This window comes from Melanotaenia boesemani, chromosome 19 (genome assembly GCF_017639745.1).
Source record: "Melanotaenia boesemani isolate fMelBoe1 chromosome 19, fMelBoe1.pri, whole genome shotgun sequence".
NCBI lineage: Eukaryota > Metazoa > Chordata > Actinopteri > Atheriniformes > Melanotaeniidae > Melanotaenia > Melanotaenia boesemani.
In genome coordinates this window covers 28,471,180-28,497,308 of record NC_055700.1, presented here as the reverse complement: position 1 = coordinate 28,497,308, position 26,129 = coordinate 28,471,180, and the positions used below count along the sequence as shown (strand labels likewise).

The 26,129-nt window shown below is 41.9% G+C and overlaps 1 protein-coding gene and 1 long non-coding RNA gene across 4 annotated transcripts; both read left to right on the top strand.

Annotated features, from left to right (window-relative positions):
* The first annotated feature begins 591 nt into the window (after window positions 1-591).
* sh3glb2b (SH3-domain GRB2-like endophilin B2b) lies at window positions 592-26,129 on the top strand. 3 transcript variants are annotated; one of them, XM_041969566.1, is made up of 12 exons: window positions 592-810; window positions 6,516-6,657; window positions 7,048-7,059; window positions 13,138-13,266; window positions 14,603-14,736; window positions 14,904-14,996; window positions 16,858-16,920; window positions 21,193-21,216; window positions 21,316-21,405; window positions 22,458-22,558; window positions 22,794-23,034; window positions 23,830-26,129. In XM_041969566.1, exons 1-12 carry the CDS (start codon window positions 748-750, stop codon window positions 23,935-23,937), a joined length of 1,200 nt encoding a protein of 399 aa, XP_041825500.1. In that variant the 5' UTR covers window positions 592-747; the 3' UTR covers window positions 23,938-26,129. The 3 variants fall into 3 exon arrangements, with proteins under 3 accessions (XP_041825500.1, XP_041825502.1, XP_041825501.1); XM_041969568.1 differs by lacking the exon at window positions 21,193-21,216; XM_041969567.1 differs by lacking the exon at window positions 7,048-7,059 and having other exon boundaries at window positions 596-810.
* On the top strand, window positions 15,003-16,753 carry LOC121629805. The gene is made up of 4 exons (XR_006008436.1): window positions 15,003-15,505; window positions 15,844-15,970; window positions 16,055-16,119; window positions 16,216-16,753. It is a non-coding gene; the product is annotated as an uncharacterized LOC121629805 (long non-coding RNA).

The following is a 26,129-nucleotide window of genomic DNA, read 5'->3' as shown; positions in this document are numbered from 1 at the left end:
TCCTTTGATGTTTCTCCAGTCTGTAAATGTTCATTTCTTAGCTGATACTAGTAGGTTTCATCCAAAACAGAGCGAGGAGAGTTGAATTCAAATAGTTTGGAGTTCCACATAGTTTGATTTCTATAGTTCACTAAAAAAAAAGAAGAATGAATATATATATATATATATATATATATGTGTATGTGTGTGTGTGTGTGTGTGTGTGTGTGTTTGTATATATATATATATATATACACACACATATATATATATACATATATATGTATATATATATATATATATATATATATATATATATATATATATATTGTTTATTCATTCACTCATTGATTAATTTTTTATATATTTTTCCATACTAGGTAAAGCTGTTTGGGCTTTATGGCAAATTACACATATAATCAAAAATAAATAAAAATAAGAGTTTGTTTTTAGCAAATCTTCCTCATTATTTAAATAACTATTTATTGGTTTATTATTACGTATATTTATGGTGTAAATACCATTATTTCCGTGTGGAGGTTCAGTGATCCAGGATGTAGCTGCAGTTCCTCCATCATCATCATCATCATCATCATCATCATGTGGTGCTGCGGTCTCTTTAAATCGAGGACGGGCAGCAGATCACCGACCATCAGAGAAGATTTCAGGCTCCAGTTTTCCGTCTGCAACTCCATCATCAGCTGATCCGGACGATTCCCTCTGAGGGGAAACGAACCAGTCCGACCCGAACCAGCTCGCCACGGCACCATGGACTTCAATGTGAAGAAACTGGCTTCTGACGCAGGAGTGTTCTTCACCCGGGCCGTCCAGGTAAGCCTGGATCTTAGAAGCAGGTCCACCGGAGTCCGGTGTGGTGGAGATGAGGTCTGAGCGCCGTTAACTACAGCCGTCTGCTGGTTCTGGGCCGAGATCCGGTTTTACCGCCGCAGCAGCTCCTACTGATCTCTGATCATATCTGGAAATATTGCTGTTTGTGGCCTTGATGCGCACGAGCAGCTGTAAGCCGATAAAGGCTTGTCCAGACTCGATCCATTATTGATGGCTGTGATCGAGTACATGACACCACACACACTTTCAGAGACACGCGCACATGCACACAGAGACTCCTTATCCCTTCATTCAGTTAACCTGCTCAGGGCTAAACTGGCTGTGGGCTCCACTGTTGGCTCTGTGTTGTTGATAGACAACAATGAAATATGAAAAAAGGTACATACTTCTAAATACACAAAATTTAATTATTTCCAATATCAAACCCATTTTTTTATATTCCCACTAGAACATAAACAACATACCACATGTTGAAACTGAGACATTTCAACATGTGATGGAAAGTATGAGCTGATAGTGAATCTGATGGCAGCAACATCTCTGGAAAAAGTAGTTCCAGGGTGATGTTCGGCATGGTGTAACAAGTAGTTCCAGGGTGATGTTCAGCACGGTGGAAAAAGTAGTTCCCGGGTGATGTTCAGCATGGTGTAAAAAGTAGTTCCAGGGTGACGTTCGGCACGGTGGAAAAGGTAGTTCTAGGGTGACGTTCGGCACGGTGTAAAAAGTAGTTCCAGGGTGACGTTCGGCACGGAGGAAAAAGTAGTTCCAGGGTGATGTTCAGCACGGTGGAAAAAGTAGTTCCAGGGTGACGTTCGGCACGGTGTAAAAAGTAGTTCCAGGGTGATGTTCAGCATGGTGGAAAAAGTAGTTCCAGGCATGGTGGAAAAAGTAGTTCCAGGGTGACGTTCGGCACGGTGTAACAAGTAGTTCCAGGGTGATGTTCGGCACGGTGTAACAAGTAGTTCCAGGGTAATGTTCAGCATGGTGGAAAAAGTAGTTCCAGGGTGACGTTCGGCAAGGTGGCAAAAGTAGTTCCAGGGTGACGTTCCGCACGGTGTAAAAAGTAGTTCCAGGGTGACATTCGGCACGGTGTGAAAAGTAGTTCCAGGGTGACGTTCGGCACGGTGGAAAAAGTAGTTTCAGGGTGACGTTCGGCACGGTGTAAAAAGTAGTTCCAGGGTGATGTTCAGCATGGTGGAAAAAGTAGTTCCGGGGTGATGTTCAGCATGGTGGAAAAAGTAGTTCCAGGCATGGTGGAAAAAAGAGTTCCAGGGTGACGTTCGGCACGATGGAAAAAGTAGTTCCAGGGTGACGTTCGGCACGGTGTAAAAAGTAGTTCCAGGGTGACGTTCCGCACGGTGTAAAAAGTAGTTCCAGGGTGACGTTCGGCATGGTGTAAAAAGTAGTTCCAGGGTGACGTTCGGCATGGTGTAAAAAGTAGTTTCAGGCACGGTAGAAAAAGTAGTTCCAGGGTGATGTTCAGCACGGTGGATAAAGTAGTTCCAGGGTGATGTTCAGCACTGTGTAAAAAGTAGTTCCAGGGTGACGTTCGGCATGGTGTAAAAAGTAGTTTCAGGCACGGTGGAAAAAGTAGTTCCAGGGTGATGTTCAGCACGGGGCATAAAGTAGTTCCAGGGTGATGTTCAGCACTGTGTAAAAAGTAGTTCCAGGGTGACGTTCGGCATGGTGTAAAAAGTAGTTTCAGGCACGGTGGAAAAAGTAGTTCCAGGGTGATGTTCAGCATGGGGGATAAAGCAGTTCCAGGGTGATGTTCAGCACTGTGTAAAAAGTAGTTCCAGGGTGACGTTCGGCACGGTGTAAAAAGTAGTTCCAGGGTGAGGTTTGGCACAGTGGAAAAAGTGGTTCCAGGGTGATGTTCGGCACGGTGTAAAAAGTAGTTCCAGGGTGATGTTCAGCATGGTGGAAAAAGTAGTTCCCGGGTGATGTTCGGCACGGTGTAAAAAGTAGTTCCAGGGTGATGTTCAGCATGGTGGAAAAAGTAGTTCCAGGGTGACATTCGGCACGGTGGAAAAAGTAGTTCCAGGGTGATGTTCAGCATGGTGGAAAAAGTAGTTCCAGGCATGGTGGAAAAAATAGTTCCAGGGTGACGTTCGGCACGGTGGAAAAAGTAGTTCCAGGGTGACGTTCGGCATGGTGTAAAAAGTATTTCCAGGGTGATGTTCCGCACGGTGTAAAAAGTAGTTCCAGGGTGACGTTCGGCACGGTGGAAAAAGTAGTTCCAGGGTGACGTTCGGCACGGTGGAAAAAGTAGTTCCAGGGTGACGTTCGGCATGGTGTAAAAAGTAGTTCCAGGGTGATGTTCGGCTAGGTGTAACAAGTACTTCCAGGGTAATGTTCAGCATGGTGGAAAAAGTAGTTCCAGGGTGACGTTCAGCATGGTGGAAAAAGTAGTTCCAGGCATGGTGGAAAAAATAGTTCCAGGGTGACGTTCGGCACTGTGGACAAAGTAGTTCCAGGGTGACGTTCGGCATGGTGTAAAAAGTAGTTTCAGGCACGGTGGAAAAAGTAGTTCCAGGGTGATGTTCGGCACGGTGTAACAAGTAGTTCCAGGGAGATGTTCGGCACGGTGTGAAAAGTAGTTCCAGGGTGACGTTCGGCACGGTGTAACAAGTAGTTCCAGGGTGATGTTCGGCACGGTGCAAAAAGTAGTTCCAGGGTGACGTTCGGCACGGTGTAAAAAGTAGTTCCAGGGTGATGTTCAGCATGGGGGATAAAGCAGTTCCAGGGTGATGTTCAGCACTGTGTAAAAAGTAGTTTCAGGGTGACGTTCGGCACGGTGTAAAAAGTAGTTCCAGGGTGAGGTTTGGCACAGTGGAAAAAGTGGTTCCAGGGTGATGTTCGGCACGGTGTAAAAAGTAGTTCCAGGGTGATGTTCAGCATGGTGGAAAAAGTAGTTCCCGGGTGATGTTCGGCACGGTGTAAAAAGTAGTTCCAGGGTGATGTTCAGCATGGTGGAAAAAGTAGTTCCAGGGTGACATTTGGCACGGTGGAAAAAGTAATTCCAGGGTGATGTTCAGCATGGTGGAAAAAGTAATTCCAGGCATGGTGGAAAAAATAGTTCCAGGGTGACGTTCGGCACGGTGGAAAAAGTAGTTCCAGGGTGACGTTCGGCATGGTGGAAAAAGTAGTTCCAGGGTGATGTTCCGCACGGTGTTAAAAGTAGTTCCAGGGTGACGTTCGGCACGGTGGAAAAAGTAGTTCCAGGGTGACGTTCGGCATGGTGGAAAAAGTAGTTCCAGGGTGATGTTCGGCACGGTGTAACAAGTTGTTCCAGGGTGATGTTCGGCACGGTGTAAAAAGTAGTTCCAGGGTGACGTTCGGCACGGTGTAACAAGTAGTTCCAGGGTGACGTTCGGCACGGTGGAAAAAGTAGTTCCAGGGTGACGTTCGGCATGGTGTAACAAGTACTTCCAGGGTGATGTTCAGCATGGTGGAAAAAGTAGTTCCAGGCATGGTGTAAAAAGTAGTTTCAGGCACGGTGGAAAAAGTAGTTCCAGGGTGATGTTCGGCACGGTGTAACAAGTAGTTCCAGGGTGATGTTCGGCACGGTGTAAAAAGTAGTTCCAGGGTGACGTTCGGCACGGTGTAACAAGTAGTTCCAGGGTGATGTTCGGCACGGTGTAAAAAGTAGTTCCAGGGTGACGTTCGGCACGCTGGAAAAAGTAGTTCCAGGGTGACGTTTGGCATGGTGTAAAAAGTAGTTCCAGCGTGACGTTCGGCACGGTGTAACAAGTAGTTCCAGGGTGATGTTCGGCACGGTGTAAAAAGTAGTTCCAGGGTGACGTTCCGCACGGTGTAAAAAGTAGTTCCAGGGTGACGTTCGGCATGGTGTAAAAAGTAGTTCCAGGGTGATGTTTAGCATGGTGGAAAAAGTAGTTCCAGGCATGGTGGAAAAAATAGTTCCAGGGTGACGTTCGGCACGGTGGAAAAAGTAGTTCCAGGGTGACGTTCGGCACGGTGGAAAAAGTAGTTCCATGGTGATGTTCCACACGGTGTAAAAAATAGTTCCAGGGTGACGTTCGGCATGGTGGAAAAAGTAGTTCCAGGGTGACGTTCGGCACGGTGGAAAAAGTAGTTCCATGGTGATGTTCCACACGGTGTAAAAAATAGTTCCAGGGTGACGTTCGGCATGGTGTTAAAAGTAGTTCCAGGGTGACGTTCGGCATGGTGTAAAAAGTAGTTTCAGGCACGGTAGAAAAAGTAGTTCCAGGGTGATGTTCAGCACGGTGGATAAAGTAGTTCCAGGGTGATGTTCAGCACTGTGTAAAAAGTAGTTCCAGTGTGACGTTCGGCGTGGTGTAATAAGTAGTTTCAGGCACGGTGGAAAAAGTAGTTCCAGGGTGATGTTCAGCACGGGGGATAAAGTAGTTCCAGGGTGATGTTCAGCACTGTGTAAAAAGTAGTTCCAGGGTGACGTTCGGCACGGTGTAAAAAGTAGTTCCAGGGTGATGTTCGGCACGGTGTAAAAAATAGTTCCAGGGTGAGGTTCGGCAAGGTGGCAAAAGTAGTTCCCGGGTGATGTTCGGCACGGTTTAGCATCTCTTCTTCTAACATGTCTGGAAATGTCTGGGAAGTGTGGAGTTGCTGGAGTTTTAGGAGAGGAATGTTGTCCCATTCTGGTCTGATGCAGGATTCTAGCTGCTCTACAGTCCCGGACCTTGGTTGCTGGATTTCTGCTTCCATGATGTTGTGTACTGGTGAAAGGTCTTTAGTCTGCGGGACACGCCGTCCATGCTTTCCACAAACTAGTTCACATCTTCATCCAGGTTTCCACTTTGCTTCAGACCATTTTAAATGAGCTTTGGTCCAGAGAAGAGACTCTGCCTCTCTGAAATGCTCCTTTTATACCAGTCATGTTACTGACCTGTTGCCAGGTAACCTGATTAGTTGTCAAATGCTCCTCCAGGTGTTTCTGGTTTGTACCAGTTACTTGTCCAGCATCTTTTTAATCCTGTTCCAGCTTTTTCCAGATGTGTTTCTGCATCAGATTCACTATCAGCTCATATTTTCCATCACATGGTGAAGTGTCTCAGTTTCTATGTCTGACATGTGGTTTATCTTCTTCTGGGAATAACATTTGGGTTGATGGGATTTGAAAATCGTTGAATTCAGGTTTTATTTACATCATAGCATACCAACCGTTTGGAAGTTGGGGTTGTGATAAACTGATGAGCTGAACTTCAGACAGAAATGAAAAGTTAAAACCTAAAGTTAAATTATCAACTCTTAACCATGAAGTTAGTTCATTATTTGCTCAGTGTTTAGTATCTGATGTGCTTTTCTATTTGTTTAAAACTACCTGAAAAACCTTTTTATGTGCTTCAAACCAACACAGCACACTAATTATTTGACTTTACTGTAATTGAGCTATGTAAGTGTTATACATCCAATAATAACACAAACTGATAGGATTAAAGTTTCTGTAGATAGTTGACTCTCTGATCATTGAATCAATGAGGATCAATGTTTCGTTCCACCCATCACTCCCAGTATTTGTCATTCGGGGTAAGACAGTAAAACCTCATGGAGGTGCTGGAGGAAAGGTCAGATTTAACAAACATTCAGCGTCTTTAGTCCCAGCAGCAGTGATTGTCTGGACTTTATGTCTGTTTAGGCTCCAGTTGCTGTTGAAGATCTTGATTGTGATGCATAATCCTGTCACTTAGTTCACAGAGGAGAAGCTGGGCCAGGCTGAGAAAACCGAACTGGATCCTCACTTAGAAAACCTGATAATGAGGGCGGATGGTACCAAAAACTGGACTGAAAAGATCTTAAGACAAACTGAGGTTCTCCTGCAGCCCAACCCAAGTAAGTTCCTAAAGTTCGAGTTCCATATGATGGCATGTACGTCAAGCAGTTTAAACCTGAGGGTGTTTCTCCACCACAGGAACCAGAACCTTCTGAAGAACTTGGTTTTCCTCAAACTTACAAAGGCTGATTCACTGATGATGAAGTTTTGTTGTTCAGTTTTTTCAAAAGGGAACATTTAGTGAGACTATTTAACTCTAGTCCAGTCTTGTTTTCATCTTGAATCAGAGTACGCTGGAGAATCAGGAAATCCTGGGAAAGTTCCTGGATATACGTTTCTGGAAGATTCTGGACCTTTCTGTGGAGATGCACCTTTAGAAATCTTCACATGAATTTCAAATAAAAGCATAAATTGTTGACCTGTGTGTTCTGTAACCCCCCATGCTTCAGTTGACCACACTGGTAAGTCTTTCCTTCGTTTCCCAGAGTGCTGTAGTGATTGACTGAGAATGACTTGGGTTTCCTGTAGGGTGTGATACATGTTCATCATTTCATTGGTTATTACAGCCTCAGATAGAATAAGAACACATGTAGATGAGATTGGTGCACATAACAGATATTACGTGCACATTGTGGCACTTTGTTTCAACTACCTGTTGATTTTAAAGTGCATTATAAATAAAGTTGCAGATATGGCGTATAACAGCATGTCATTATTTATCTGACAGGACCAACATCCATCTGCAGAAATCCATCCATCTATGGCATGAAAAACTCAGCTGATCCCACGTTTCATTAACTCATAGAAACAAGAAACATTTTTTTGCTAAGACTTTGTAAAAGGTTGTGGCTAAACAACGTCCAGCTGCTTTAAGCATCGCGTTCAGTCTGGCTTTCATCCATCTGAAACAGCTCGTCTTAGAGTCTCCAGTAACACCACGATGATGACGATGCTGAAGGATGTTCTGTGTTACTGATGTTGGATTTGACTGTCTCCATAGGCTGTAATGCTAAGTTGATGTATCAGAATCTGCTTTGGATGGTTAAACTCATTTATTTGCTGATAATATTCAGTTTATTTTAAACTGTGAAGTTTTTAGGTTCAAATCTTGCTCAAGTGCTTGGAATCTGTCAGAAATGGGATGGATGATAATTTTTTTTTTAGCATAATGATGAGAAAACTGAAGTCCTTGTCTGGACCCCTGATAGAGTTTTACCTCTCAGCCCACCCGCCGGTGACTTTCTGAGCTGACCTCCATCATCCCTGCAGGGCTTTCCTGTTTGCAGCTGAACAGCCAGCGTACCACGCTCCATCACGCTGAGTGATGGAACGCCATCAGGACTTTGACCTCCACAGCAGGAAAGAAAGTCTCTATTGAGCTGTCTGAGCCATTGGCCATGTGTCTTGTGGTCCATGCTAGGTCATTGGCAGGGAACTTGACAGAGGAGACTCTCTCCATGCATCACCATCAGTCCCTAGTGGACCCTGAAGCCTATCACCACCTCTTGTTCAGCATAAGACCTCCTCCCTCTGTGGAGCTTGTCACCTCCAGTAAAGAGAAATACAAAATTTAAATTGCAATTAACCAACTTTAAAATCATTAAAACTTTCTGCTGATGCATATTAGAAACCAGCTCGGCTGTCGAAAGTCCCACAGCTGTCCTGCTCCTTTGAGCTGCAGACCGAGACGTTTCCTCTGATGTTTCCAGATGAAGTTTATATGATTAACTTTAAAGTGTGGTTTTTGCAAGGCTATTTAAAAACCTGTGATGTTGAAGACACCGCCCACTCCGTTCTCACACTCTCACTCTCCGAGCTTGTTCAGCAGTTACCCTGGCAACGGTGTTTCGCGCTGATGTTTCATTCCCTAAAGCTAATATCATTCAAATTTAAGGATTTCCTTCAATCTGAAATGATGAATGGTTGCTAGCAAAATCTCCTCTCAAAGACCTTTGGTTTACAGTGCAGTTAAATCCTTTTTTTTTTTATATATAAACCCTTTATTTATGTATATTCCAGTTGTCAGACAGACAAAATATTGGTATTCACCGTAATAGGATAATAATCTTAGAGAATAAACAAAACCCATGAGAGACAAGACAAAAACATACCGAACCCTTAAAACAAGCAGAATTAAATACAGAATGAGTATAGAAAGTTTAATAAATTAAGATACGGAAAAGAGAAAGAGAAAAAAAGGGGGGAGTGAGTAATCTAATATAGCATCAGCATCTAAAAAGTGAGCTTAACATTACTTGTTAAACAGGTTGACTAGAGAAAAGGTTAAATGCATTTAAATTTCCATATCCAAACCAGGCAAGTTGTTCACATATAACAATAAGGGGTCCCAGGTATTATGGAAAGTATCCATAGTAACGTTGAGAGTACATGAATGAATGAAATGAAAAATACTTTATTAATCCCAAAGGGAAATTCAATATAGTAGTAGTAGTATTTTTTTAGTAAAACAATCACATTAATTAATTAAGGGCTTTGTTCTTCAGCCTGATAGCTGCTGGAAGGAAGGATCTTCTGTATCTCTCTGTCTTGCATCGGACTTGAACAAGCCTCCCACTGAACACACTCTGTTGTTTCGTCACGGCGTTGTGTAGAGGGTGTGAAGGATCTTCCATTATCTTCATCAGCTTGTACAGAATTCTTTTTTTGATGATCAACTCCAGCGGCTCCAGAGTTACTCCAAGCACAGAACCGGCTTTCTTGATCAGTTTGTTAATTCTTTTCAAGTCTCTGGTTCTGATGCCGCTGCCCCAGCAGATTGCTGCAAAGCTGATTGCACTTTCAACAACAGACCTGTAGAACATTTGCAACATTTTGGTGCAGACGTTAAAAGATCTCAGCTTCCTTAAGAAGTAGAGTCTGCTCTGACCTTTCTTGTAAATGTACTCAGTGTTGCTTTTCCACTCAAGTCTGTTGTCCAGCTGAACTCCAAGGTACTTGTATTCCTCCACCACCTCCACCTCCTCTCCCATGATGGAAACACTTCTATGTGTGTTCTTGTTCCTCCTGAAGTCAACAATCATCTCCTTTGTTTTCTTGGTATTCAAGATGAGATGATTGTCACCGCACCATTTCACAAACTGACCGACCAGTTCTCTGTACTCTGCTTCTTGTCCATCACTGATACACCCAACAACTGCTGAGTCATCAGAGTATTTCTGTAGATGACAGAACTCAGAGTTGTACTGGAAGTCTGAGGTGTACAGCGTGAATAGAAATGGTGAAAGTACAGTCCCTTGTGGTGTTCCAGTGCAGCTGACCACCATCTCAGACACACAACCTTTCAGTCTCACAAACTGTGGTCTGTTTGTGAGGTAGTCGTAAATCCAGGTGGTTGTGGAGGGATCCACCTGGAATTTCTGCAGCTTCTCACACAGCAGAGCAGGCTGAATCGTATTAAAAGCACTTGAGAAATCAAAGAACATGACCCTCAAAGTGCTGCCTGACTGGTCCAGATGAGAGTGGGCTCTCTGAAGCAGGTATATGATGGCATCTTCAACCCCAAGCCCATTACGGTATGCAAACTGTAATGGGTCCTGAAAGGTCTTCACCTGCTTGCTGAGGTGAGCCAGTAAGAGTCTCTCCAGGACTTTCATGACGTGAGATGTCAGGGCGACTGGTCTGTAGTCTTTTGGTTCAGCTGGTTGTGGTTTTTTAGGCACATCTGATCCTTTCCAACTTTACATTCTGCATAAAGTCTCGGATCAGATGATGGTGAGAAGGGGGAGTGGTAGCCTTCCATTTGAACAGAATCAGGCGTATGGCAACTACAGAGGAGAACGCAGCGACTCTCTGTAGTGAAGCAGGGGAGGCAGAGTTCATCAAGGCAGGGAGACAACCAAAAATGGCAACCAGAGGCGAAGGTGAGATATTCATGGCATATGCTATAGAAATCATTTAAAAAAAAAAAAGAAGACCAGAAATAAACTCGTTTTGGACATGACCAAAACATATGGAAGGAAGTAGCAGGCAGTTGTTTACGTCTGTCACACAGTGGATCAATATTAGGAAATATTTTCACTAGTTTGACTTTAGAGAATCTGTGTAAAACTTTAAACTGTATTAAGGCGTGCCTAGAACATATCGAGGAAGAGTGAACTCTCCTAAGAGCCATGTTCCATTCATCATCAGACAACCGGGCCCCCAAATTATTCCCCCATTGTTCTCGAACGTGTGACATAAAAGGGCTGCAGCCGTCCATGATATGAGAGTAAATGAATGATATTCTATTCTTAACTTGCATATTGACCCTTAACAAGGAGTCCAAACAGGAAGAAGGAGGGAGTAATGGGAAGTTGCTAAACTTCTTACGAACAAAATCTCTAACTTGCAGGTGATTGTTAGTCAGGCCACACATACAACGAATACCCTTTTCAAACCAAGTTTTAAAACTTGTCCATTAGAGATGGTTGGAAAAGGTGATTACCTGTTAATGGTGAGTGTACAGAGATATTCTAGATACCCAGGCGTTTTTTAAATTGGTTAATAATACGTAGGGACTGAGCTAAGATTAAATTTTTAAAAATACTATTAATCATCGATGGAAGAGATGCGCAAAGTAGGGCAGAAAGGGAGTATGGATTAGCCATAAATCTTTCAATCTGGAGCCATGCGGGGGGCTCTTTACCATAATCCTTCAGCCAGAGAGAGATTGCATTAAAATTTGCAGCCCAGTAATACACACACAGATTTGGAAGTGAGAGTCCACCCTCACGTTTTGGCAGTTCCCTTCTAATACGAGTTGATTTATTATTCCATATGAACGAAGAGATAATTTGATTAAATACTCTAAAGAAGGATTGTGGAATAAAAACAGGCAGTATATGCCTGTATATAAAGAAATTTTGGTATGACATTCATCTTTACCGAGTTTGTTCTCCCGATAAGAGATAGTGGCAAAACCGACCATCTTTTGAGGTCTTGTTTGCATTTCTCCAAGAGAAGAGTAACGTTACTCTTAAACAGACTATAATAGGATCTGGTAACCTTTATACCAAGATACGAAAAAGACTCATCAGACATCCTAAATGGTAGATCGGGATTTATCCTGGCACTGTTATTAATGGGGAAATACTCGCTTTTATTGAAATTCAGCCTATATGCTGATATATTACCAAATTTCAGCAAAACTTTAAGGATTTCCGTTATGGTTGTAGTGGGTTCTGTGACATATAATAATAAATCATCTGCATAAAGCGAGACTGTATAAGTTAACCCACCACGGAAAATACCCTGTATACTCTTGTTACACCTAAGAGGTATAGCTGAGTTCTATGGCTAAGACAAAAAGCAATGGACTCACTGGATCCCCTTGTTTCATCCCCCTATTTCAAGGGAAAAACTCAGATGAAATGCCGTTGGTATAGACTGAGGCTATGGGATCCTTATAAATTAACCTTATATGATGGATGAAGTTGGGGCTGAAACCAAACCTGTCGAGAGTATAGAAGAGATATTCCCATTCATCACGATCAAACTCTTTTTTCGGCATCAAGTGAGATTACCGCCTCTGGGGATGAGGTACTAGGTTTGGTATAGATGATGTTAAATAGTCGCCTCAAATTAAAATAAGAATATCTGCCCTCAATAAATCCGGTTTATAGGATGCATCGACTGATTAACAACCTCAGTCCCTTCAAAATCCCCAGGAGCAGCTTGACACGCATAGATGATGCAGCAAGGCCTCAGTTGGTGTGGTCATGTGACTTTTGTCATGCTAAATCAGCGTATCGGAACAATGCTCATGACACTGCTGCGTCACACGCTCGAGCACACGGGCTCGAGCATAACATCACTACAGCAGGGGCGGCTGTCAGTGATGGCGTCATCGCACTAAACATCACTATTCTGTCTGTAATGTTAGCATCTAGCAATTAGCAACAATGCTGAATTTGATCCATTACTTGATGTGAAATTACAAATACCAAAAACACACAAACACACACGCACACGCACGCACACACACACACACACACACACACACACACACACACACACACACACACACACACACACACACACACACACACACACACACAAAGAAATTCCTTTGTTCTTCTTAAGGACCTTTTTGGTCCCTGGTTCATATTTAAATCTGATTGGCCTGGGGAAAACAAAACAACTACAACAAAACAAACACACTGAAAATAGAAACAAACAATTAAATAAACAAGAATAGTTATAAAAAAAACATATAACACTAAAAGTCAAAATTTCTATAATGACACTGTTACTATGTCATGTGTTTATGTGTTAACACAGACCTGGTGTAAACTAGATCAGTGATTCCCAACCCTGGTCCTCAAGGCACACGTTCCTGCAGGTCTTAGATGTCTCCCTGATGCAACACACCTGATTCAAATCAATGGCTCATTAGCAGACCTGTGCATAGGGAGACATTAAAGACCTGCAGGATAGTGGGCCTTGACGACCAGGGTTGGGAATCACTGTACTAGATGATCATCTTCATCTCTGTGTAAGAAAAGCCCAGACCTTTAACTTTTCCTACACCTGTCATCCAGGTGCTCGGATAGAGGAATTCATCTATGACAAGCTGGACAAGAAGATTCCCTCCAGGACCACCAATGCAGAGCTACTGGGCCAGTACATGTTGGATGCTGCCACTGAATTTGGCCCTGAGACCCCGTATGGTAAGCAAAGCTGGTACTGAAACTGTTACAGATGCATTTAGTGCGACCGTTAGGGTTTTATTGGCTTCATACTCATGAAGAACTGTCTGAGAATTAGTTCCAGAAGCAGTGCTGATAATAATAGTACTTAAATAGTGGAGCATTTTTTAACATAACATTACATTGCAGTCATTTAGCAGACTCTTTTATCCAAAGCAACTTTCAGTGGTTAGGCAGCAGCATTGAGGGTCTTACCTAAGGACCCAGCTGGAAAGTGTTAATATTCGTCCCCTGAAGGATTCGATTCCCATGGTAGACTGATGCTCTACCGACTGAGCTAACCAGCTGCTGTCATAATTCTGTGAATCATATTCTGTAAAAAGCTGTAAAACAGAAATTGTTTGTAAAACCACTTTCATTTTTGTGTTGATTTGTGGCAGCAGAAAATGCAGTTTTATATGTAATTACATGGTATTAAACAGGTTGACAGTCCCAATTCTAAAAAAGTTAAGTTTCTGTGTAAAATGTAAACAAAAACATAATAAATTTCCCATATTTTATTACCAATAGAACATAAACAACATACCAGATGTAGTGCTCTAGCATCATTAAACATTAATAATGTTTAGATAAATACTATTTTTAATAATCAATATAAAATATAAATTAACATTAATAATATCTGTAAACCTCGGAGCACCACCAAGCTTTTTGTCTTAATGGAAGCATGGAAAACCATTTAATTTCTAGTTTAATTATCTAAATTAATTACCTGCCTAACAGCCCATTTATGCTTGATGCAGAAGATGGATATGCAGCTGGACAGACAGTTTCGTCCGTCTTCTGTTTAGTCATTTTTGCATGATTTCTAATAGTAAATATCCTAGCAATAATCTTCTTTTCAAAACTATTGCACAATAAGAATAAAGTAAAAGAAGCAGTCATTTAAATTAACTGTCACCGCATGCTTAAGAAATGTGAAGAAATGAACTTTGAAAAAGAGCGCAAGTTTTTTATCTGGCAGAGAAAAAAACTTTAAACGTGACTGATATCACAGAGTAAACACGCAGAAAAATGATCAGCCAATCAAAGTTCAGCTGTTCTTGTAGCTGAGATGTGATTCTGTTATTTAGGCCAACAGAGGGTTGAGGCAGTTACATGCGCCGCGAGACGCGAGAACGTTTTTCTTGTTCTTAGGGCCACGAGAACAAAATTACGTCTTTTTGCTCTTGCGGACCCTCGTCTTACGTTCTTCTAAATGTCCAAATCAAATAAAATGTAAAAAGTCATCCTGTTTATGTACATGTGTACAGAATATTATGCACATACACTGATTGAACATCTGCTCTCATTGTAGGCAGCACCCTGATCACTGTAGGAGAATACCAGAAAAGACTGGGAGGAGCCGAACGGGAATTCCTCCAGACTTCAGCCGGAAGTTTTCTTTCTCCGCTACGTAACTTCCTTGAGGGGGACTGGAGGACCATATCAGTGAGTCTGGCTAGTTTGTTCATGTCATATTAAGACCAGTGAAGTAAAGAGACACGTTGGCATGGATAATCCCAGTCTAAAGCTTCTCTGTCTGTTTAAATGGATAAAAAGCTGTTGTTGAAATGTTTGATGCTTGCAGCAGATGCTCTGTTTCTCACTGTTTACAGAAAGAGAAACGGCTTCTGGAGAACCGAAGGCTGGATCTGGACATCTGCAAGGCTCGCCTGAAAAAAGCCAAGCAGGCAGAAGCCAAAGCAGCGGTGAGATCAGAGCACATGTTGTCAGACTTCCCTCATCCTCTGGAAAAGTTCTGGAATCCCAGAAACCATCAAACTACCGGAAGCTGAGCATCCACTTTACCTGTTTATTCTTCAGTAATTATAGATTTCTTCAGGCAGTAACTTCTTCTGGCAGTTTAAGATAAGATAAGATAAGATAAGATAAGATAAGATAAGATAAGATGAACTTTATTAATCCCGAAGGAAATTTTGAACACCAGTTGCTCATGCCCCATACAAAAGCTTACATATATTAACAGGCAGAGCAGCAGGTTGGCAGCTCTCCTGCAACGGTGGCACCATCTTGACTGTTTTTCTGACATATAACTAAATTATCACATTTTCCTTTTAACCAAAGCCTGACTGTGGGTTGGGGGTCATGGAGACTGGTCCACACAGGTACAAAATGAGTTTGGAAGGTAAAGATTTGATTTTAGAGTCAGGTTTATGGTTAGGTAAAGGGTCAGGTTAAAGGTCAGGTTAAGGATCGGGTTTAAGGGTCTGGTTAAACGTCAGGTTTAGAGTCAAGTTTAGGGTCAGGTTAAGGGTCATGTTAGAGGTCAGGTTAAGAGTCAGGTTAAAGGTCAGGTTAAGGATCGGGTTTAAGGGTCTGGTTAAACGTCAGGTTTAGAGTCAAGTTTAGGGTCAGGTTAAGGGTCATGTTAGAGGTCAGGTTAAGAGTCAGGTTAAAGGTCAGGTTAAGGATCGGGATAAGGGTCTAGTTAAACGTCAGGTTTGGAGTCAGGTTTAGGGTCTTGTTAAAGGTCAGATTAAGAGTCAGGTTAAGGGTCATGTTAAGGATCGGGTTGAGGGTCTGGTTAAACGTCAGGTTTAGGGTCAAGTTAAGGGTCAGGTTAAGGACCAGGTTAAGGATCGGGTTAAGGGTCAGGTTAAACGTCAGGTTTAGTGTAAAGTTAAGGGTCAGGTTAAGGATCGAGTTAAGGGTCAGGTTAAAGGTCAGGTTTAGTGTCAGGTTAAGGGTCAGGTTAAGAGTCACGTTAAAGATCAGGTTTATGGTCAGGTAAAGGGTCTAGATAAAGGTCAGGTTAAGGATCAGGTTAAGGATCAGGTTAAGGGTCAGGTTAAAGGTCAGGTTAAGAGTCAGGTTAAAGATCAGGTTTATGGTCAGGTAAAGGGTCTAGATAAAGGTCAGGTTAAGGATCAGGTTAAGGGTCAGGTTAAAGGTCAGGTTAAGAGTCAGGTTAAGGATCAGGTTAAGGATCAGGTTAAGGGTCAGGTTAAGGATCGGGTTAAGGGTCAGGTTAAAGATCAGGTTTATGGTCGGGTTAAAGATCAGGGTTTAGGGTCAAGCAATCAGTTGGTCAGCCATAACTGTAGGTTATGACTTCCTTGTGAACAGTGTATAAAAAGAAAAACAAAAACGTGTTAGTATGAAAATGTTAAGTGACTTGCGGTATTTATTGGGGCAGGTGTGGCTCAGGGCTTAGCCTGGTCATTCTCCACCAGATAGAGCCAAAGGTTTGAGTCCTACCTCATTACTTGACATTGACACTGAACCCCACATTGCTCCTGAGATACTCATAGGTGTACGATTGCATTGCTTACTCTATATAATGTACACGTGGTTAGCAAGGGGAACAAGAGCTGCACCCACCATACCCACAACCCTGGCCTGTGGGGGCAGCCTTTTGATCCGGGGGTGCTTCAGATGGTCAGGTCTGCCTTTTTAAATGTTAAAAATCCTTAATCTCTAACAATTCTTCTGCTTTTACTCTTCAGTTTTATGTAATTGTGTTACTTCAGTATTGTTTACTTTCACTGATGTGCTTGAGTTGTTTGCTTTGTAACTGCATAATGTTTTGTTGTTTTTTTTTTTCTTTAGGCTGCACCTGATTTTCAGGAGACAAGGCCTCGAAATTATGTTCTTTCTGCCAGTGCATCAGCGGTAAGAATGGGAGCTCCCAGCATGCAGAAAAAAGCATGTTGTAGTCTGTGTGCTGAGCTGTGTGCTGTTTTTACAACTCCGTAACACCATGTGGCACTGTGTTACCAAGTCTGCAGGTGCATCTTTTATCACCTTCTGTTGGTCTGGCAGTTAAAAGAAACATGAATGAGCACCTGTGGTCTTTCTTCCTGATTTATTTTTTTATTGCATCTTTAAAATCAGCATTTTAACAGAATGAAGAAGTTTGTGCAACACAGATCAAAGTGTTAATGTTAAAAAAACAAGTATAATGCACTGAAAGTGTGAAGGCACCTCCGTAACCACTGCATTAAACATTAATTAAATAATTCTAATTTATTTTCCTTTTTTATTCTTTTGGTTGCAACAAAATTGCATTACTCTTGTCCCCAATAATGCATATTAAATTAAAACTCACGCTGAAAACAAAGTGAAAATTGAGTCCTGTTAAAGGCTCTGGATAGGAGATCTTTGCACCATAAACAAGCCAAATTTAATTTTTTTTTGTTGTTGTTTTGACATCAATCAGATTTAAAAAAAGGAATTAATGAAACAAAAACACATTTTTATGAGGCTGAGTGAATCTCATGAATCATCTTTTAATCAGATGAAAGAAAACATGTTTAATGTTGAAAGTGAGACAATTTAATATTATCAACAAGAAAAATAAAGTAGTTCCAGGGTGATGTTCAGCACGGTGGAAAAAGTAGTTCCATGATGATGTTCAGCATGGTGTAAAAAGTAGTTCCAGGGTGCTGTTCAGCACGGTGTAAAAAGTAGTTCCAGGGTGATGTTCAGCACGGTGTAAAAAGTAGTTCCAGGGTGATGTTCAGCACGGTGTAAAAAGTAGTTCCAGGGTGATGTTCAGCATGGTGTAAAAAGTAGTTCCAGGGTGATGTTCAGCATGGTGTAAAAAGTAGTTCCAGGGTGATGTTCGGCACGGTGTAAAAAATAGTTCCAGGGTGAGGTTCGGCAAGGTGGCAAAAGTAGTTCCCGGGTGATGTTCGGCACGGTTTAGCATCTCTTCTTCTAACATGTCTGGAAATGTCTGGGAAGTGTGGAGTTGCTGGAGTTTTAGGAGAGGAATGTCGTCCCATTCTGGTCTGATGCAGGATTCTAGCTGCTCTACAGTCCTGGACCTTGGTTGCTGGATTTCTGCTTCCATGATGCTCCAGATGTTGTGTACTGGTGAAAGGTCTGGACTGCAGGTAGGCCAGTTCAGCAGCCGGACTCTTCTCCTGTGAAGCCATGCTGCTGTGATGGATGCAGGATGTGGTTCAGCATCGTCTTGCTGAAACCTGCAAGGCCTTCCCTGAAAGAGACGTTGTCTGGATGGGAGCAGATGTTGCTCTAAAACCTCCATGTACTTTTCAGCATTGATGGAGCTTCACAGATGTGGAAGCTGCCCACGCCATAGGCACTAATGCAGCCCCATCCCATCAGAGATGCAGCTTTTCACCTGTCCACTGATAACAAGCTGGATGCTCCCTCTCCTCTTTAGTCTGCAGGACACGCCGTCCATGCTTTCCACAAACTAGTTCACATCTTCATCCAGGTTTCCACTTTGCCTCAGAACATTTTAAATGAGCTTTGGTCCAGAGAAGATGGGAGAAGCTGGTTCTGGATCCTGTTCACATCTGGTTTCTTCTCTGCATGATGGAGCTTTAACCTGCATTAGTGGGTTTCAGGGTGAACTGTGTTCACAGACAGTGGTTTCTGGAAGTCTTCCTGAGTCCATGCAGTGGTTTCCAGTAGAGACTCATCCATCTATCCATTTTCTCCACTCGCTTAGACCAATGCAGGGTTGTGGGCTGGCTGGTTTATCCTAGCAGCTACTCAGCGAGAGGCATGGTACACTCTGGAGTCATGCCTGTTTTTGATATAGTAGTGGACAAGCTATCGGCCATATAAACACTGGACACCTGGAGGATCAGTGTTGATTTTGGGCACAGAGAGATGTCTCCTGATAGTTGGAACCCTTTGACAATATCATTTACTGTAAGATGATGGTATATTTAAAGTAATTTAATGTTAAGAAACATTATTCTGCCCATCTTTACCTCTGAGTGACTCTATAAAAGGTGCTCTTTTTACTATTTATATTAATTGCAATATTTCCCTCCAGTTGTTTTCTTTTAGTACCACTTAATGAATTCAAGATTGAGTTAATATTCTCTCTCCCAATTTTTATCTGTTTTCTATGTTCTGTTTTATTTATATTTTCTTTAGCATCAGTTCAATTCAGCTTTATTTGTATAGCAGCAGTTTACGAGGTACTTTACAGACATAATCAGTTCAATCCAGTTTATTGTGATACAATTAAAACAAAATCCATTTTAGTCTAGTTAAAAATAAGTGTTCATACAAACCCTTTCATCAGAAAATAATTACATAGCATCACTGCAACTATATGAAAATTAAAATCAACCAGGAGGAAAATTATATAGACAAGAATTGTTTGTCTAGTACTGGTAGTCTTTTCTAGCTTTGTGTTAGTTCAGACTGACTTTGAAAGTAATTGGTGCTATCAGAGGAGGATTTCTGATGATTTCAGGTTGGTCTGTCAGTCTGCTGTGTTTGTACGGTAATTTTTGGTCACACGAGTTATTGAACACGAGTCTCGACTTTCATTTTGTGTTTGATGGAACCAGCTGCAGAGCGGCTGGGAGAGCTGGGATGTGGCAGCCGAGCCCAGTGTGTCTGCTGAGAGAAAGGTGGTACATCTGTTACGACTACTCCTCTGTTGTCTTGTGTTCGTGCTGATAGAACTTTAGCTGCTGTTGTGTTTTGTAGAAAGGAATCCATACTTTCTCTAGCTGATGTGGCCATATGTCTGCCTATTTATGTTCTTTGTATGACTAAAGTATGATCCACATTAGTCCAAATTATAACAACTGTGTTCATATAAACCAGTTCATAAAAATAATGACCTAGCGGATGAAACCAACCAGGGAGGAAAACCTCCATCAGGACCAGAACGAGGAGTAATGGGGTGGAGAGGACAGGAAAAGAGTGGTAAACCAGCAGCAGAACTCTAATCCAGGGATTCCTACTGAGAAAGAAGAGAAACCAAATGAATGACAACATCAATGTCAGATATTTCTACATGGAGAGTAAAGAGAGCAGAGAGGAGCCCAGTGCATCATGGGACGTCCCCCAGCAGCCTCGGCCTATAGCAGCAGGACTAAAGGGATGGATCGGGGTCACCAAGCCAGACCTGTTATTAGATTTATCAGGAAGGAAAGTTAGAAGATGACCTGAAGGTAAAGAGAAGGTTCTGCTTCCTGAAGCCAAACTGGTGGTGAATCATTAATTCATCAGGTTTTTCTTCATACGCAGGCTTTTGTGATTAATACTTTCCTCCACCACAGTGGTTGGTAGCTTGTGTAAATGTCTGTTCTGACACAAAAATAACTTAACACATGACTTCCTGTTTGTCCTGCACTTCAATGGACAGAAAAATCAGCTCCAGGAGCAGTTTTTTATTTGCTCTATGATTTATGGTCTGACTAAGTGTCAGCAGAGGCAGCGGTTCAGAGGTGTGATCTGTGAATCTCCCTGCTTCATTTCACCACGGCCGGAATCTGTAGGGACGACACTCTGGAGCCACGACATAAAAGCCTTACAGAGTCATACAAGTTCTCAGCGGTTTAAAGACAGAGCTGATGTTTGCACCGTTTTAAGTGCTGCTGATGGTAAAACATGTCCGATTTTTTAATATACAGAAAGCTCCAAAAGTTCATTTCATTCTTGTAAAGGAAATAAAGAAGTATGCCTGATTCTTCTCTATTTTAAAGAGACTGAAAATTAAAAATGTATTGCTGATGATGATGTTATGATGTTATAAAGCTTTGAGTTGAGCATCCTGGATATCACTATCTTTATTTCTTTTAAATTAGAAGTTATGAGCATCATCAGAAATAATCGCTGCAGTCCCATCCCATCCAATAACAGTTCAGTCAGTCACAGAGTAGATAATTATTTTTATTATTGTTCATTAGGTAGAAGGTCATATCCTAAATTTAAAAACCTCAGGATGATCTCACTTATACTGAAACACTCAAATCAGAAAGACCAGCAGTGTAGGTATGGTTTTTAGGTTCTTCTGTGTCTTTGAACGCATCATGTTTCAGACTGAAAATCAGACACGGCTCACACTGCAGCTGCTCTGCAAGTGAATATTTTTGTAACTTGATGTCTGAGGCTAATGATGGTTCATAACTGTGTTTTTTTGTTGTCTCATGCTCCTCTCAGTTGCTGAGTGAGGAGGTGGACAAAGTGAGTACCTTCTCTAGCGGAAAGCATGTGGTTGCCTGGTTCATAAGCTCAGCTCGTATTCTTGAGTGATTCCTGTCTGTGCTGCATGTTCTCTGACAGGCAGAACACGAGCTCCGTGTGGCTCAGACAGAGTTCGACCGACAGGCTGAAGTCACCAGACTGCTGCTGGAAGGCATCAGCAGCACACATGTGAGTCATTGTGGAAGATAGAGGCAATAATTTTCACCTATCAGCCTGAGAGTCATGAAATATATATATTTATGTATGTATGTTAATAAATCCCACAATAATACATGCAGAATAATCTACATTTATGTCAACATTTTTACAAACCTGCCAGGAGCCATTGGTAAATGAATGTTTGGTGAATTATTTCTTTGTTGTAACAATAAATCTGATACTGTTGGAAAGTCTGTTAAGTTTTCCTTAATTGAAGGAAAATAAATTCAATGTTGTAAAAATATTGCTAAAACTACGAGATAATCCACCAAACACAATCTACTATGGCTTTAAAGTCTTTTAAAAACAAGCTGATGTATTTTCTGATAAATAAAGAATAACAGTAAAAATAATTCATGACTCAGTCTGAGGACAGCTTCTGTAACACGTTTTAATGTTGCTTGTACAGTATTAGTATTAGTGGATATACAGCTGATTTATGTAAATCTAATGCTCAAAAAAGCTTTATGTTACAAACCTCCCAGCTCACAAGGGAAAAACGAACGATAAACCTACAAACAAACTCTTAATTAAAAGTATTTATTTTCAGTTGATTATCTGTGACAACAAGGCAGAGGTGTGAGAAGGTGTAATAACAAAAAATGAGGTCTCAACAAAACCCAAAAACTATAAGCCAAACATGGAAAATAATGGATTAAACTAAAGGGCCACCCAGGGCTTACAACTAACTCCACGGTATATAAGAAAAACTAAACCACAAAAGTTCTCAAGGTCCATGAAGACAAAATGCACAAAGCTCTCTAAGGTCTACAGAGTCTGAAAATACACCAGAGTGAGGCAAACTGTGGTGAACACACACACAGCCGCCCTGAATCACCGTCAGCCTGCTTCTTAAATAGGGCTGCACAGTTTCCAGTTTTGGCCTGTGAGCCATGTACTAATGGAAGCATGAGTGGATTAATAGATCAGGAGGCACTTAAATAAATAAATGGTAACTGAATGTAGGAGCAACAGTAAAGATGTTGGATGTATTCTTCTGATCTCCTCCTCTCTCTCCTCAGCTCAACCACCTGCGCTGTTTGCAGGATTTTGCAGAGGCTCAGGCCGTCTACTATGCTCAGTGTCATCACTACATGCAGGACCTTCAGAGGGAGCTCCACAGGTGAGGGCTCACTGTCTCTGGCAGCTCCAGAGGAAACATTTGGTATGATGAGGACTTCTGAAAAACCGTAGCATGCTGTATAAATTAGATCATGAAAATTGTGGGTTTTTTTTTACTTGTAATGGTTAGCTTGTTGGAAGAGCTTTCTCAATGCACAAAGTAAACTGAACACAGATCAGCCACTCTGATCCATCGACCATCCCAACTATTCTCCTGCTTTCTAAACGTCTTACAGATGTGCTAACCCTGCCGGCGCTCCACACACATCTGCCTCTGGCTGCCCCGCCCCCATATCCTCTGCTTTCCCCTCCGGAGCATCGTCTCCTGGGGCGACCGTCTCCTCCTCATCCAATCAAAGGGCCAGCTCACTGGCTATAGAGCAGATACAGCTGCCTGTCACGGGCGCCCGGAAGGCCAAGGTCCTGTACGACTATGACGCCCATGATGCCAGCGAGCTCTCCCTCCTGGCTGATGAGGTACAGTAAGATCACATTAACATCGCTGTGACACAAGGAAGCACATCTAACCTTTGACTTGTACACACAAATAAAGAAGCTCAATAAAAATCTGAAGAATATTAAAGTTTATTTATATGGCATTTTTCTAATCAAGTGTTAAAAATATCTTGGGCTTCGCTTCTTTCTGGACCCTCATGGTGGTTCTAAGGTGAATGTGGGGCTATCCCTGGATCCTCCTGACTGACCATTCATAGAGGTGTCCATCATCATCATCATCGGCCGATGGCTTCCTGAGACATTTACTTGCATAACACCTCTATTAAAACACCTGGTAAACTGCTCAGGTTCTCTCTCAGAGATCTACATACAGCCCCTGAAGTTTGGGGATGTACTTTATTTATTTTGGGCTTGTTATTTCAGACAGAAGGAGGAACAAATAGAGCTTGTCAAGAAGATGATAAATTAGACGGCCACTTTAACTGTAATAATCAGTTCATTATTTCCTTAAGTCTAGACTTTTTCATCAAAAGGTTTTATTTACACGTACCACGTGTCCCCCTGCCCCCGACAAAAATCTAACCTGACCCCTCTGGGACGTCACATTTACCGGAGAGAGACTCTGACTGTGGAGTCTGTTGATGGACTGTTGATAAACAGGAGGTGAACCTAATGACTGGATGTGTCAGAAGTGGTTCTAAAATCCAACAGAACCAGAGCAGAACACAGAGCATCATCAGCTGCTGTTAACACTGACATTTCTTTCTCTTTATCTTTTTCAAATTTCTACCTGTCTGTTTTGTTGTTTCTCTGCAGCTTATTACTGTATACACTGTCCCAGGAATGGACCCTGACTGGCTGATTGGAGAAAGGGGGAACGAAAAGGGCAAAGTACCTGTCACCTACCTTGAACTGCTGAGCTAATGGACCATGCAACATAAACACACTTACAGAAAACTCTTTTCTCTGTCACACATGGTGGGTGCGCTTGTTTTTAGCCTCGGTTTGTGCCTCTCAGCTGTTGGTGTATGTTTGCTTCACAGCAGTAGCCGCTGCATGGGTTTTAGGATCCACCGCTTCATCCTCTTTGATGAAGCGGTGGAACCTAAAACCCATGCATCTGAAAGTGACCTGGAAGATGCTGATTGGTCCTGAAATGTCTCACTGTGACCACAGCATGAAATCAGTCAAACAGCACTGAGAATGTTTGGAGAAAACTCTGCCCCAGTGAGTCTGACCTGTCCATTGTCCACTTTAAAATAAAACACGTCCAAACTGGACCATAAAGCAGGAGTCTGCTTAATGCAGGACATGTAGAGATGTATTGGCTGAAGGGTTGGAGACATGCATATGGATAACAATGGATATGTTTGTCTCCAGCTAAACGCTTCACTCATGAACTAAATGAACCTGCTGTCAGACAGAAGATGAGGTCAGGACTCTGTCTGGAGGTGAAGCTGATCCAAACTAAAGAACCAAGCCAGCAGAAACTAAAACCAAAATACTTAAACATTTGACCATCTGGAAGGATGCGTTTTTGACAGTTCTGGGCTAAAACTGATTAATTTGACCCACATACATGCCTTTTGATCCAATTCCTTCTTCACTTCAGTTCAATTCAGCTTTATTTGTATAGCGCCAATTCTCAACAAAGTCATCTCAAGATGCTTAATCAGTTCAAGCCGGTTCAGTGTGATTCAGTTAAAACAAATTCATTATACCATCCACATTAGTCCAATGTGTAAGGAGATCCAAGAAACCTGTTTTATATGTGAGGACAGATCCTGGTCCAGAATAACTCCAAGGTTCTTCATTGTAGTACTGGAAGCTGAGGTAAAACCATCCAGAGTAATTCCATAGCTAGAGTCTTCCTCAGGTCTAAAGACTTCTTCATCACAGTCTCCAGCTGTGTTTCCTGCAAACACCTGACATCTGCTGAGAACGTGTGTAAATCTAAGTGATTTGTAATATCAGCCTTTTTTCTAACACTAATAAATCCAGAAAATTTTAATGTAGCCTCATTTACCTTTATCTATATTTTTCTTTTGGTAGGTGACATCAACCCCACCTCAGTCTGTTTCATTTATTCAGCTTTAAAAGCACACAGAAATCCACACACACCCAATCACAAACCAGAAAAGGTTCCTTCATGTGCGGCTCATGGTGGTTATGATTAAGCATAACCAAAACATTTATTTCCATTGTTTCCACTATTATATCTCTTCTTGTTATGCAATAAATGAGGCAACATGTAAATAAAAGGGCACTGTGTCAAATGAATAAATAAAGGTCTCGTGGCTTTTAAGTAAATGTGACTAAATGTACTGGATGGACTGGGACAGCGTGAGACCTGAGTCATAGCTGTGTTTAATGTTAATATGGATCCCCCTCAGCCTGAAATAGAAAGTAGAGTTTACTGTGTTGTAGTTTGTCTGATAACTCAGCCAACGTTAATGTTTCTAAACGTGTCTGTGGCCCTCCAAACGTTCCTCTAACACCACCGTCAGGTTAGCATACCTTCGAGTAGAAAAGGCAAATTAAATGTGTCCATTGGGAATAAATTCAGGCTCAGTTATTTACGAGTCTAGAACAGCAAACTGCTCTATAAGCTGTTTGTGCTGTTTGTATTTTTCAGTGTGATCAACCTTTTAGAGGCTAATCGGACTTTCAGTCGTCTTACATCTTTGAGCTTTAGTCTTTCTTGACAATTAATGGTTCGATTAAATATCTGGACCTTTAGTCAGATTTTTCTTCTGAGCTTTCTACTGAAACAAACCATTTTTTTAATTTTTGAAACTCACATTTTAGTCCGTCTTTGTAGAGCACAGGATGAAACGGAGCATCCATTAAGATTTCACTGGGTTAAAGGTCAGTTTGTCAAACTGTTGCGTTCTTTTTGCATTTGTAGTGTTTTGCATGAACATCGTAGATCTTGTCTGCTTCGTACGCTGTACGTATGCAGGCTTGTGTAAATGAATTTGGGGCCTGTTTGTGCATAACGTTGCATACATGATGTTCATTTATTGTGTTTTTCAAATGTTTTCAGTTTTAAAATGTCATCATCCCACGTGTGGTCTCTAGTTTGATGTGCAATAAACCTGCATGTGTTACAGTAA